At 48.6% G+C, this 14,291-nt stretch overlaps 1 protein-coding gene across 1 annotated transcript; it reads left to right on the top strand.

The window, feature by feature from the left end:
- Window positions 1–5,841: 5,841 nt before the first annotated feature.
- LOC309354550 (uncharacterized protein) lies at window positions 5,842–13,458 on the top strand. Its single transcript, XM_081884755.1, has 2 exons — window positions 5,842–6,067; window positions 10,709–13,458. Exon 2 carries the CDS (start codon window positions 10,709–10,711, stop codon window positions 12,416–12,418), a length of 1,710 nt encoding a protein of 569 aa, XP_081740881.1. The 5' UTR covers window positions 5,842–6,067; the 3' UTR covers window positions 12,419–13,458.
- The last annotated feature ends 833 nt before the right edge of the window (window positions 13,459–14,291 follow it).

The raw sequence follows: 14,291 nt of genomic DNA on the forward strand, positions 1-14,291 counted from the left end.
TTGAATATATAAAGGAGAACAACAAAAATATTAAGACACTAGCAGGACTGGAATAACACCTCCAATGTAAAACAGTAGAGTTAGGACAATAATATACGCAAAAAGTATGTGATGTATATACCAGCGGTCGGGAAGGAGGGAAGTCAGGACTCGGCAGAGTCAAAGGGATTATAATGTGACAATAAGGATTGTTGGGGAAAGAATTACATGTTGAAAACAATAAAAAAAAAATTGCAAAAAGAAAGAAAGAAAGAAAGAAAGAAAACTAAAACCAAGCTTTCTTAGTTCAATGTTATCCCACTAGAGTGATGCACGAGTGGGGACCTGAGATTTCAGCTGCCTAGGAACCTCCACAGGGTTTAATCTGGCACAGCTAATATATGCATTTTAAAGTAAAAATTGCCCAAATGTATGCATTTTGCACACATGACTTGGCTGGGGAACTGTATTGCAAAATTCAGAACGTTGCACATTTTGAAGGATGGCTGTTTGTTGGTCCATGTATCCTTCTGGCAAGCGTGGCGTGTGAAGGTTCACCTTTAAATACAAACTGAATCAAATACAGTGGTACCTCGGGTTAAGTACTTAATTCATTCCGGAGGTCCGTTCTTAACCTGAAACTGTTATTAACCTAAAGCACCACTTTAGCTAATGGGGCCTCCTGCTGCTGCCGTGCCGCCGGAGCCCGATTTCTGTTCTCATCCTGAAGCGAAGTTCTTAAACTGAAGCACTATTTCTGGGTTAGCAGAGTCTGTAACCTGAAGCGTATGTAACCTGAAGCATATGTAACCCGAGGTACCACTGTATCTAGTATCAAGTCATGTACGTGGGGCAGTGTAGGAAGCCTAACTCCACATATCCATCGCTGGCAGTGACAGATCAGGAAAGGGATGTTCAGGTCATGATGAATATCTCAACCAAAACATTGACTCAGTGTGCAGCAACTGTGAAATGGGTGGGTTCCATGTCAGGAATCATCAACCAAGGGATTAAAAATAAATCTGACAGAATGAGTGTACAAATCTATGGTGCAACTGTACTTGGAATACCGGGTGCCGTTCTGGTCGCCCTGCCTCGAAAAATATACTGGAAAAGGTGCAGAAAGAAAGCAATCAAAATGGAGGTTGGGATCTATGAGAAAAGGGAGTTTTAAAATGGCAGGAGGGGACATGATAGAGGTGTTTGAGGTTATGCATAGTGTGGTCGATTGTGTGTGAATAAACATAGTGTAGAGAGGAAATCAATGCAGAGACGTTTTTCTTCCTCTCTCATAATACTAGAATCCTGGATGATCCAATAGAGGTGAATTGAAATTCGCCTTTCCCACACTGCACACTCCCTACCACGAGATGTGATGATGGCTGTCAGCTTGGGACAGCCTTTACATGGGGATTAGGCAAATTCACAATCGCTAGTAGTCAGGGTGGCCTATATAACTTACCTGCAGCACTAGAAGCGGCAGGCCTTTGAACACCAGTTTAATAAAGTGCTTTCCTCTCACCGCTGGAGACAAAGACTTTTATCTACTTAATTTGCACGGTCTTCAAGAACATTAACAACCACAGCAGCCGATGAGTATGAAAAATAAAAATGTGAGACGAAAAGAAACAATCTTGCCAAATAGCAACAGCATAATTAAAAACGGATTCAAAAGGTTCCACAGGACAGGGATCTCCCTAAACCAAAGGGGGGGACCTGTGGTTCGCCCGATGTTTTTGTTGGACTACAACTCCCATCATCCCTGACTACTGGCCATGCTAGCAGAGGCTGATGGGAGTTGGAGTCCAACAACACCCGGAGAACCACAGGCTCCCTCATCCCTCGGGTGGATTTTGTGTGCTTCCAGGCGAGTGTTCATTTATGGGATCAGTGCTCCTCATTCATGTGCAATTTTTGCGGCTGCCTCATGATGTCATGAAATGTTAGCCTGTATTTCCATCCCCCTGTTTAATTCAAATTCCTCTGCAGAGATCCTTTTAAAACAAACAAAAAAACTGATTCTAACAACCTGTTTCTGATAGCTGAATGATCCACTTCCAACATTAAGTCCCTGTCTGGAACCACCCCCAAGGCCTGCTTAAAAAAGCAAGTTTTCAACGTTGTGGGAAGCGATGGGTGTTGATGCAGTCCCCCTATTCTTTATTTTTGGTGTCACCACCAAAAAGGTCCTGCCGTTTGTGTCTGCCTGCCTGCATTACCTCTGATGGAGATGCATACCCACTATACCTTTAAAGCAAGTATGAGATACACTCTTTCCCTCAAAGCATTATGGGCACTGTAGTTTGCCCCTCACAGAGTTCTGAGCAACGCTTTAAAAACTACAGACCCTCCAAGTGTCCCTAGGGTATGGTAGGACGTCCCTCTTTTCATTGGAGGATTTGGAGGGCCCTCTGCAAAGCGACCCAGAACACTGCTACCACCTTCAGCTGTTGGGTAAAGGCTACCAGAGTCTACCAATAGAGGAGGGATCCACCCAAAATCACTTTGCCCAAAGCCCCCTGAAAGCTGAAGCAAGCCCCAAGTAGCTGCTGGCATAGAAAAGACGATGGGACACTATGATGATCGACAGGCCCAGCCCTACTGTTGGGCAAGGAGAAGCAGGCTTCTTTGGCAAACCTGAGGGAGATAGGCATTGCTGTGAAGCATGGGTGCCTGAACCCTCAAAATGTCCCAATTCCCCAGGGACAATCCTGGAATTATGAAGGCCGCTCTGGATTCTGATTTGATCCCAGAATGCCCCGATTTCCCCCGCCAGTGCTGCCACCGCCAAGCTCAGGGAGCAGGATGAGCCAGTGGTTGTTCTGAGTGGTGACAGCAGCAACGGACCATCCCATTGCCTCTCCATGGCCTCTGCATGACTGCCGCTTCCGGCATCATCCCTTGGGCAGCTCATAGCAGCTGCTGGAGAGCAGGTGAGGAGGAGGGGAGACTGTGGCCTCCAAGGCCCTCCCCCCCAACATGCCATGTGACACTGAGAGGCAGGCAGAGGTCACGGTCGCCCTGGGTGGGAAGAAATGAGGAGCAAAATCTTGTTTTTTTAATACGTAAAATGCTTTGTGAATCCCCATCTAATCTTGCCCATTTCATTTCTCCCCCCCCCAAATTATTTATTTCCCCAAATTATTACAGATTGAACCAAATGAATTTAATACAGTTTCTTAAAAATGAGGTTTCCCATCCCTTTTCCAAACATACGATCGTCATCATTTCCTCGCATAGCCGTATCATTTCTTATTTAGTGTCCAGTTGACATGCTTCACTTGCCGTTAAACCATTCTTCCAGCTGGCCACTTTTTTCACCTTATAAACTGTTCAGTTTCTGTTAATTGATTCTCATGGGAAACTTGCAGATTCTGGCTTCAAACAATTAACTCAAGGCAGTGTCAATTTACTCTTGGCAGAAAGCCCAGGTCAGCTTGACCTAGAAACTGCTTACTCTGATTGGTTAACGACCAGCATTCAACTCTTAACTAGGGATTGCTAGCTCAGTTTGAGGTGAGGTGTGTTAGGAGTTAGAAGTGCTGTGTATGGTTTTGAGAGAGAGAGAAAGAGAGGATTTATTTTGCTTTTATTTGTATGCAGAAACTCTGCTGGTTTTATTTTCTCCTTTTTAAATAAATCCTGTAAATAGTTATTCCGAGTCTAGCTGACTAGTCATTACTGCCGCAACTAGCTTCTTCGCTGTGCAGGAAAACTCTGCTACGTTTGGGCTAAAGCCAATAGGGCTATGCCTGACACTTCAAAGTTCCATGTATCCGTTACATCTTATAAATAATCCATTTCATTGTTGTTCCGGACCTTGTGTGCTGGGAGAGTTAATTACATCTTCCATTGTTCGGTTCATTGCAGTGTTTATATGGATAGTACAAGGTCGCATTCCACTCCTTCCGCTGTTTACAGACTAGCGTACGAGCTGCAGCCATAAATTCAGAGTGCATATCCAAACTCCGCCATTAAAGTTCCACTTTGGAGTTCTTCCTCAGCGCACATTTAAAAGCAATATCTTTTCTCAAATTCGGCTTCATTCACCGCATCTGTTCAGCAGCAGTTCATTCCCCCCCCCCCCCACACTCCATTCCTCCAACAGCACTCCTAGTCCAGTCCAGGAATAATTTTAAAGAAATTGCATTCAACCTTGGTCGAATGAGAAAGGCATAGTAAAACCTTGTCGGTCAAAGAGCACCTCTTGATTAATGCCAATTGTCCAAATTATTGAGGAACCAAGCACAAATCATGCCTGAGACAGAGGTTAATCCATGGCAGGCACACACTCCCAGGTCGCACCCACTCTGCCTTTCAAGTTGACAGACACTGTCATAGTCCTGTTCTGCCAGCCATGGCAGAGAAGAAGAAGAGTTTGGATTTGATATCCCGCTTTATCACTACCCAAAGGAGTCTCAAAGCGGCTAACATTCTCCTTTCCCTTCCTCCCCCACAACAAACACTCTGTGAGGTGAGTGGGGCTGAGAGACTTCAGAGAAGTGTGACTGGCCCAAGGTCACCCAGCAGCTGCATGTAGAGGAGCGGGGACGCGAACCTGGTTCCCCAGATTACGAGTCTACCGCTCTTAACCACTACACCACACTGGCTCTCTGTGTGAGGGGAGCTCAGTGGAGGGGGAAGGCAGCCAACCAGCCAAGTCTCAGAGGGGAACTTGCCTGGAGGCAGAGTCGGCAAACAAGGTCCAGTCCTTTCCTAAGGTCAGGAGTATCTCATTTCATGTAGTCAGATGATACGGGGGTCAAGAAAGCCGAGGGTCTATGGTCACGAGAAGTAAGAAGCAGCAAGGTCTGGTCAGGAACAACGAATGTCATTTCCAGCAACTGACCGAGGCTGGAAACTCTGCTTTAAAAAGCTGGAGCCAGCTGGTTCTCATCAGGAGCAAGAAGGCAGATGGAGTCACTTCACTTCCTGCTCCTTCAGGCTGCTGCTCAGCAGGTGAAGCTGACTCCTGACCCATGACAGACACGGGCTTGAGTGGTGCAGCGGGATGCAGTGAGCTCCCCAGACCCCACTGGGGAACATTGCCAGGACTTTTGCATCATCAATCCTGGCTTTCCCCTGCCTGAACCTCCTCACTGCCCACAGAGAGCAGCGAGGAGTTACCGCCATTGACTTGTGACGTAGCTGGAAACCTAATCTTGCCCATTTCTAACATTTAGTTATTGGTGTGTGTTTTCCTTTTTGTAAATCTACCAAAGAACAGCATAAAATATAAGCTGGAGTTAGGGGTTTTCTGAGGACAATGGAGGGTATGTGGGCTGTGTCCCACTGGCATAGTGGTGGTGGCACATGCCCTTCTTCTGACAGCAAGTGCTCCGCAGTTGGGGGACAAAAAAAAATGGGTTGAGGAGGGTCAGTTGGTGGGGAGTGAGCAATGTCTCTATTTTCATCTGAGCAATGTGAGAGAGTATGTGTGGTGAACCATCTAAAAACAGCATTGGTCCTAGCATGAGGAAGGTGTTTGGTGCTTTGCTACAGACTGCAAATTGCTCTCATTGTCATTGTCATTCTAAGTTTGCAAAAGAGGCGGGTTTGCGCGGGAGTCAGAGGAAATTGGATAATATGGGAGAGGGATGGTTCTTTCCCATTATCTTTAGGAAAATCGGGAGCTGTCAGCTTTTCCCACATTTGCGGTTTTAGGGGCAGAGTCTTGGGGTTTTTCTCTGTGTATGCAACAGGAACCTTTGCAAAATATCCTCGGATGCGGTCTCCTCTGTGCAGAAGCTTTAATCACACTAATGATCGGGACGAGCCTTTGTTTTGCCACAGCAGCCCGAGGTGCCCTGTGGGCGGTTGTGGAATTTCTTGGCAGCAGAAGTGAGGCTGCCTGGCCAGGGCAGGAATCCAAGTGAGCAGGGAGTGACTCAATATATTGTCGGGCCCTGCCACACGTTGTCGGTGTCTTCACCTGTGCTCTCGGTCTGACTGGCGGGTTGTTTGGCTGCCTCCAAACTAGGATATACACTGCAGGATTCAGGATCAGCTGTGGTTTGGCAAGAGGGTCTGGACTCCAAAGCAGGACGGATGAAAGAAGAAGGGGAAACCCACGTAGCCAAGTTATCAGGTACGGAGAGGAGAGTGAACAGGGGTACGTACATTTATTGGCTAACAGGGACAAGAAGCTAACTTGGCCCAATGGTTTTGTTTTCTGAGAAATAAAACGAAAGAAGTAACTTGCCAAGGGGGCGACTCCATGGCAGGTTAAGTCACTTCATGCAAGAAAACTCAGAACCTCAGGACAATACGTCATGTGGTAGGAAGGCCCTGGAGAATGAGAGAGCCTTGAAGGCAGCAGTTCACAGCTTAGGAGAATTCCACCGCATTTATTAACTGATTGTTTAAAATGAAGGCGGATTAGAAATCAAAGCATTTAAAAAACCCCAATAATACTAAAACAAAAATCTCACAAGAATAAGCAAACATATGTACCGCCAGACAAGACACCACATTAGCGTAAAATAGGATTTTGGAATGCATTGGCCCCATGTTTGGTGGAAGAGGAGGGAAGCAGACTTTTAACCAAAGCCCAGTGCAGCTGGTAGCGGGGTGGTCATCTTATAAAGTAGTTGTGTTCTATGTTATAGATCAAGCACTGCTAGGAGATTTCTGGGAACTGCAGTCTGTTGTGGTGCTGGGAGTTGCAGTTCTGTGAATGGTCAAGTACAGTTCCCACGATTCTTTGGGGGGAGCCATCTGCTCTGACCCTCTCTCCAGGTTGCTGCCTTTATCAGCATACACATCACTCTAGACAACTCTCAAATCTCTGCTTCAAACACCGGCTTTATCTTCCAACAACTTTGAGCTGAGTCTAGCACAGAGCCCCCTCTCCTTGGCTTTCTTTAAGGCCCATTACCTTTCCTCCCAATGGCTCATCTCCCAGGCGATCTCCTGGACATGGGGAGCTGGGTCCAAGATCTAGCAGTCTGGCATCCAGTTTAGCTCCCCAAGCCTTGACTGAATTCTAACACCTACTGGACCCAGGGAATTAGGGGAGCCTGGCACCTAGAAACCCATAGCAATATGTTAGTGGCGGAAAGATTCCACTGTTGGGATTAGATGAGTGAAAACATGTGAGGAGAGGCAAGTCAGAAGGAAGGAATATGGGGGCTGTGAAAATGTCCCACCAAAGAAACGTAAGAGAGAAGGAAACTTCCAGAGACAGTTCTACCAGGTCTTGCTTCCTGCTGATAGGAGGGGGCCACAGAGGCATTGGCACCCACACTAGACATTTAAAGCAATATCACACCACTTTAAACTGTCACGGCTTTCCCCAAAGAATACTGGGAAGTATACTTTGTTAAGGGTGTTGGGAATTGTTAGGAGAACCGTATTCCCTTCACACTGCTACATTTGCCAGAGCTTCTTGAGAAGAGGGATTGACTGTTAAACCACTCTGAGGATTGTACCTCTGGGGGGGGGGGAGTAGGGGGTTACCTAACAACTCTGGACACCTTTAAGAACCTGCAGTCCTTGCGGGAGGGAAACCATAGGTGTCTGGATGCTGCTTTAAATTCAAATGGAGCCTTAGGTCTGCTCCATGTATTTACATAGAAATATGCATAGAAAGCACACACACCTATATGGCAGCAGATCCAGTACCTATATCAGATCTCTCTAGAGAGAGAGATCCAATACTTCAGTTGACTCAACACAACACAACTCCCTCTCTGTGTTCCCGTCTTTCATTCAGAAACAAAGGGCACTGCCGGGTGAGCTGCTCACTGAGCACGTATCCTGATTTGTTTGCAGGGAGATTAGGCAACAGCTGCATGTACACCATATCTTTAAAGCACGCACCCCAAAGGAATCCTGGGAATTGTAGTCTGTACCGTCACAGATCTACAAATCCTAGCTCCCATCACAAACTACAGCTCCCGGGATTATTTGGTAGGTGGGGAGTGGTGTCATGTTATTTAAATGTATAGGGTATATGCAGCCAGAAGCTATTTAATGAATATTCATTCTGATATTCATTGTGGAGTGGTTAGATGACATTCCTTCAAAGGAAGTGTCACCCTACATTTCCCAGTGCATTTCCCAATAGTTTTGCTTATCACAAAAACTCTGAGCTTTTGGGGTAAGTGGGTCTGCTGTGCAAAGCCTCGGAATAGACAAAAATTGCACAACCTGAGTTTGCAAGTGTGCGACTGAAACCCACACAGCAATTTCAAGAGTCTGGAGGTGCTCAGGGAGGTATTCCCAACCGTCAAGAGATCATCTCCTAACTATTAGTTCCCATGAATGAAACATCAAGCAACCACTACAAACCAGCAATCTGCCTGACAAAGGAATATTCTGGTAGCAGCTGTCATGCTAATGTTGAAGGACGTAAACAGGCCTAGCCCTGCAATCTGGGCCAAGTGACCCGCTTCAAGTGGAGCAGAGGAAGGCAGGGACTAATGCCTGAACAAGGCCTCAGGACCTCGTGAAAGGTTGGCCTTAGCTGTGGGTAAATCAGAGAAAGGGGGAGAAGGAGACAGAAGGAAAGAAACTGATGGTGGAACAGGCATGAAGAAAGGAGTGGACAAAAGAGGATGACTGTGAAAGTCAATAGGAAATGGAAGTTGCGGAAGAGGGGAGGAAGGGAAGTCCAGTGCTGGCTGGACCAGAGGTTTTCAAGCTTGAATCAAACGCCTAGGTTGTTTACTGAGGTTTCACTCTGGAAACGAGCAGAAGGCTGGAGACAGAAAGCCAGGCGTTAGCAAACCTGGCAGGTAAGGCTTAAACAGGGCACTTCCAGACCGCCACAGTTTTCGGTTGGGATTCGATCACATACCTGCCAGTTCAGGTTGCCCAGTTGCAGTTGGTCAGTAGGTCTTGCACAACGAAACCACTTTCCCAAATGTTTGGACTTCTTCCAACCAGGAAAGCTTTGGGGAAATGCTTTGGAAAGTGTGGCATAACTCCTGCTTGGTGCAAGTCATCTAACCTCCGCAGGCGCAAATTGGGTTGCATGTAGGATGAGGCTATCAATGACAACAAGCCAGCAATAAGCCTCTGAGTACTAGTTCCTGGGAATCACAAATTGCAAACAAAGTGTCCTGATTTTCCAGGGACAGTCCCGGAATTACAAAAGCCATCCCGGTTTCTGATTTGATACTGCAATGTCCTTATTTGCCCCACCAGGGCAAATAAGGGAGGAGGATGAGCCAGCGCTGTGGTAGTGCAAGGGAGCATCCCGTTGCCTCTTCATGGCCACTGCTTGCCGGCCTTCCTTTGGCAGCTCGAAGAGCAGGCGAGGAGGAGGAGGAGGAGCTGCCGCGTGACAGCCAGGGGGGAACAGAGCGGAGTGCGAGGAGTCTTGATCTTTTTTTTTTAATATAAAAAATGCTTTGTGCATCTTCATCTAATCTCACCCCTTTCTAAAATTTAATTATTGGTGTGTTTTTTCTTTTTGTAAATCTACCAAAGAATAAACTAAAATAAAACCAGGATTAAGGGGTTTTCTCAGGACAGTGGAGGTGTGTGTGCTGTGTCTTGGTGGTGTCACTTCTAAAAGGAAATGCTCTTTGGGGTGTGGGACAAAAAAAAGAGGGGGTGTTGCGCAGGGTCAGTTGGTGGGCAGTGTGGAATGTCCATTTTCATCTGAGGAATGTTGGAGGGTATGATATTAGGAAAGTGCTGTTGTGTTCAGGTCCCGCGTGGCCACTGTGAGAGCAGGCACCTGTCAGGGACCGTGCTGAGGAGGGTTGCAATGAGGAGGAATGGTGGGAGCCACCTCCTCCCCCTGCTCTGCTCCTGAATCTTCCCAGGAGCAGGAGGACAGCATAGATTTAGAACAGTGGTTTGCAGAGGGGCATAGTTCAGAAGGCAGAAGCTGGGAAATACTGGATGGGGAACAGCTAGAAGAAGCACTGGGAGAGAGAGAGTTAACAGATTCACAGTCTTTGGATAGTATCCACACACACCCTCATCTCCAAAGTCACGGAGAGCTCAGAAAATGTTGGAACAGAAAGCACAGAGGCTACAAGCCCAGAATACAAGACGTAGGAGTGAAGTAGATTAATAGGGACGGAGGGGGGAGTGACCCTTAATTGGGAGCACCTCCATTCTGGGTAGATGCTTTCCTTTGTCCTTCGCTGTGTTTATTAAAGAAACAAACTGGTACGAACTCATTTTGCTTGATCTGCTCATTTACGGCCATGGGGTAGGAAGCTGATTCCCTGAAGCCTGACAGCTGCAGGTCTAGATGGGTCTTTGGCCTGATCTACTGGGGCTCTTCCTATGTCCACCCTGGAAGCTGAGGAAGAGAGTTCTGTGCTTTTCCCCTTCATCCCACAACCCAGTTTGGCTCACCCCAAATAATGAAAGCACATTGACTAGATTGGGGGGGGGGGCAGGAGGCCTTCTGTGGGACCTCTCCCCGAGCAAGTCCATCTTCTCTATGTCACAGTGCCTGCTCCCCATTTTTTTGCCACGAGCCCAACGTGGCTAACACCCAGAAGGGGAGGGCAAGGCAGGTATAGACAGCCGCTTCCTCTCTTCGCTTGTGTGGTTGCTTGCATAGGACAGAGGAACAGGAAATGAGGGCAAGGAGGAGGCTAAAGCCTCTGTGGGTCGACAGTGGGGGCCCTGTTGTGGAGTGTACCTCAGTTAATGCCCAGTGGTACCAAATCCCAGTGCTGGCCCTGGGTAGAATTCCAATGCAGGTTCCTGCCCAAGGCCTAACCTCCCCTTTCCCACCCCTACCCCTGTCTCTCCACAGATGTCCATCATCCTCTCAGGTCTTATCCATCTTTTTCGGCCATTGCTGTCCTCCCTTTCCGGTGCACTCGACTGCGAGGGCTTGAACCCATGGTACTTCCTGCTGGGCCTCCGCATCATGGCCATCTTCTTCGCCAATGGCCCCTGGGACAAGATCAAAGACGACACCAGCTGCAGTATCACCGAGGGCGAAGGCGACTTGTCGCGAGAATTCTGCACAGCCCTGTGCTACAACCAACATTTCCCCATCTCCATCGCAGCAACATGGGGGCTGGTATTCATCGCGTTGATCCTTCTCGTAGGGCTCCTGCGGCTCACCACCCCCAAGGAGAAGAAGAAGAGGAGGAGGAGAGAGAAAGAGGATAGGGATAAAGGGGAAGGCTTGGCCATTGTTGCCACAGCATCCCACAGTGGCGTCCCCGACATATCCACCATCTACAACGTTGGGCGCCGTGGTCTCCCTAGGCACTATGGCCACGACCATGCCCACCATCGCCACCATGCCCACCATCCTTACTATACCCACTGGGATGATTGGCACGGGGGGCATCCGGCTCCCATGGCCGAAGGGTATGGCCCCAGTGTGAGCTACGGTCCAACGGACGCTAGGCAAACCAAGATGGCCGCACATCAAGGTCACATGAGGCAAACCACTGCGGCATCCTATTGCGGTGAAAAGGAGCAGTGCCACGTGGCCACCAAGAGCACCTCGGCCTCCCTTAGCGGCTCACCTTACAAAGGCAAAATGCCCCCTCAGTCTTGGCCAGGTGACGAGCACAGAGAGCCCCTCCATTGGAGATACGCCGACCGTCAAGAATCAGGTGGTTTGGCTGATGGGTATGCTATGGGAACACCTAAAAGGTACATCGGCCAAGGTATCCGTGATGATGGCAAATACAACACGGCCACCAAATGCAAGTCAGACACCGAAGGCAGTATGGGCTATGTCCCTGCCCATCCCTGGGTAGATGACAAAGCAAACATGGCCATCAAACGCAGGCCGGCTCAGGGGTGTAAGGTGCATGACCAGCGCCACGTAACCTTTGACACCACAGGCAGGAGTGATGGGGACTTTGGAAGCAATGTGTGCAACCAGCCGTGGATGGCTGGAGACTCCCACTGCAAGCCCGTTGGCCAGGCTCAGGTCATGTCCGGACCAGGCATGGCTGCCGGGCCGATGCTGTGTTACCATGGAGACACGGCCTGCACATGCACCGAGTCTGAGCCATGTCACGCGACCCCGCCGTGTGAAGCTGCCCACCACCACGACCGACACAGAGAATCTTCTTCTAGGCGGAAGAAGAGGCCCAGGATCACTAACATCTGTGGTGTCCCCCTCTTTGATATCTGGGTGGGACTTATCCTTGCCTTGGAGATCTCTTTCCTCTGTGTCATTTTCATCTTCCAGATGCCCAGGCTCTGGGGGGCGTATTGGGTATGTACCCCGTCGACTCCCAGGTGCCAGCAGCGGATTGAGTGCACCATAAATGGCAGGGCTGAGAAACGGGTGGCGCTGTGGGGGCTGGTTTTCACCTCCATCCTTTTCATCATCACCTGCGCCGGCTACTTCCACCTGCGGATGTGCTGGAACGAGAGCTGCCAGAGAATGTGCGGGGAGAAGGAAGCGGAAAGCCACGAAGAAGGGTGCTCGGAGGAGTCGGAGGAGAAGGATGACGACAACGGCAACAGAGGGCGTGAAGTGGGGGTGTGAGAAGGGTGGCGAGAGGCCCAGGCAACCACCTCAAGCCTCGGATCCCAGGCTCGCATCAGAACTGAATGGTCCTCCATACAAGAAGAAGTCCCCTCTCAGGAAAAATGCAGAAGAGGATTCTGGGAACTGTAGTTTATCGAAGGTGCTAAGGGTTGTTGGGAGACTTGTACTCCCACCCCAAAGCTATGATTCCCAGAGTTCCCAGTGAAGAGGGATCGCTTGTTAATCTGCTCTGAAAATTTCAGCTATGAGTGGGGAATACGGAGGGTCTCCTACCAACTCTCAGCATCCTTAACAAACTACAGCTCCCATAATTCTTTGCGGGGAAGCCATGACTGTTTAGTGGTATCACAATCCTTTAAAAGTAAGGTGTGAGTATGGCCTCAGCCTTGTGAATTCCAACGTGCCACCTTGAAACTGCAAAGTCTGGAATTTTGTCACTTCTGCATTAACTTAAAAGTCTGCGTTTTCCTATTCCAGGCCTTGTTCTCTCTGAGATTGTCAAGGTGTGTCTGGGGAGCAGCCCATGCAGCAGTCTGAAGTTTAGACTGTAGATGGTGGGGTCTCACGTGACTGAATGTTCTTCCGTTTAAAATAAAATCTCTTACATACAGAAAACAATAGATTCTCCAAGTCAGTCGGCATTTTATCAGCCGGAGCACACTGGAGCGCAGTTCTGGCACCTCTCTCATGGGCGCCACTTCTGTTGTTGGAAAAATCTTTGCAAAGTTTAGACATTGCTTGATTTTCTTGTGCTACTGTTGGTGGTAAAGAATGCTAGCAATGTATTTATTTTACTTTCTTTCCTTTTTTGTTTTAAAATGTACCATTTCAGTGCAGTGCTTATTTGTGACAGCTCATGCTGGTTCAACGAACGGAGAGTACCAATTAGTCAAGAGAGATTTTTGTGGTAGATGAGAGTGGTATAAAATTAAAGGGGCGGGGAGGAGAGAATGAAACAAGATGCTTCCTGAGCCATTTCCCCGCAGCAAGTTACCTGTAATGACTTCAAGAAATCCCTTAAGATCTGGAATCAAAGGAATGTACTGTATTTTTTGCACCATAACACTCACTTTTTTTCTCCCAGAAAGCAAGGGGAAATGTCTGTACGTGTTATGGAGGGAATGCCTACGGGTGGCGGGGGGGATCTGCTGCAGTCGTGAGCAGAGGATCCATGGTTCCCCTTCCTTCCCTCCTCCGTGGCTCGCTTTGAAACAGCAAAGCGGGAGAAGAGCCGCTGAGTGGGGAGGAGAGAGGGACAGAGAGCCTGCTTCTTTAAAGGAGCAAAGCGGGAGGGGAGAGGAGCCGCTTACACGAGTGTAAGTGGCTCCTGTCCGGTTGGTTCCTTTAAAGCAAGCAGGCTCTCTGTCCCTCTCTCCTCCCCACTCAGCTCGCTACATAGCAGCAAAGTTTTTCAGTTCGCTAAGCCGGGGATGAGCGGGGAGGAGGGAGAAAAGCAGAGCCTGCTTGCTTTAAAGGAGCAAAGTGGGAGAGGAGAGGAGCCTTCTCCCCTTATACTCCTCTTCTGCATTATTAGCAGCATCCTTCTCCACACACCCCACGCGTGCTCCTTGTCCCTTGAGTGCTTTTCCTTCCCTCCCCACTTAAAACGTGGTTACAAAGCACGGATCCACATGGATCCTCAGGATTTTTGCACTGGGTCACCCCAAATTCACCATCAGATCACATAGCATGTCCATGGCTACATCTTGCACCAAAAAAAATCACGCACCCACTGTTGCCTGGGGCTGCAGTGGTGCAAAAACGTGGTTACAAAGCATGGATCCACATGGATCCTCAGGATTTTTGCACCGGGCTACCCCAAACTCACTGTCAGATCACATGTCTGGGGCCACAGCATGAACCGCAAAAA

Source organism: Podarcis melisellensis (assembly GCF_964234715.1).
Source record: "Podarcis melisellensis genome assembly, chromosome: 13".
NCBI lineage: Eukaryota > Metazoa > Chordata > Lepidosauria > Squamata > Lacertidae > Podarcis > Podarcis melisellensis.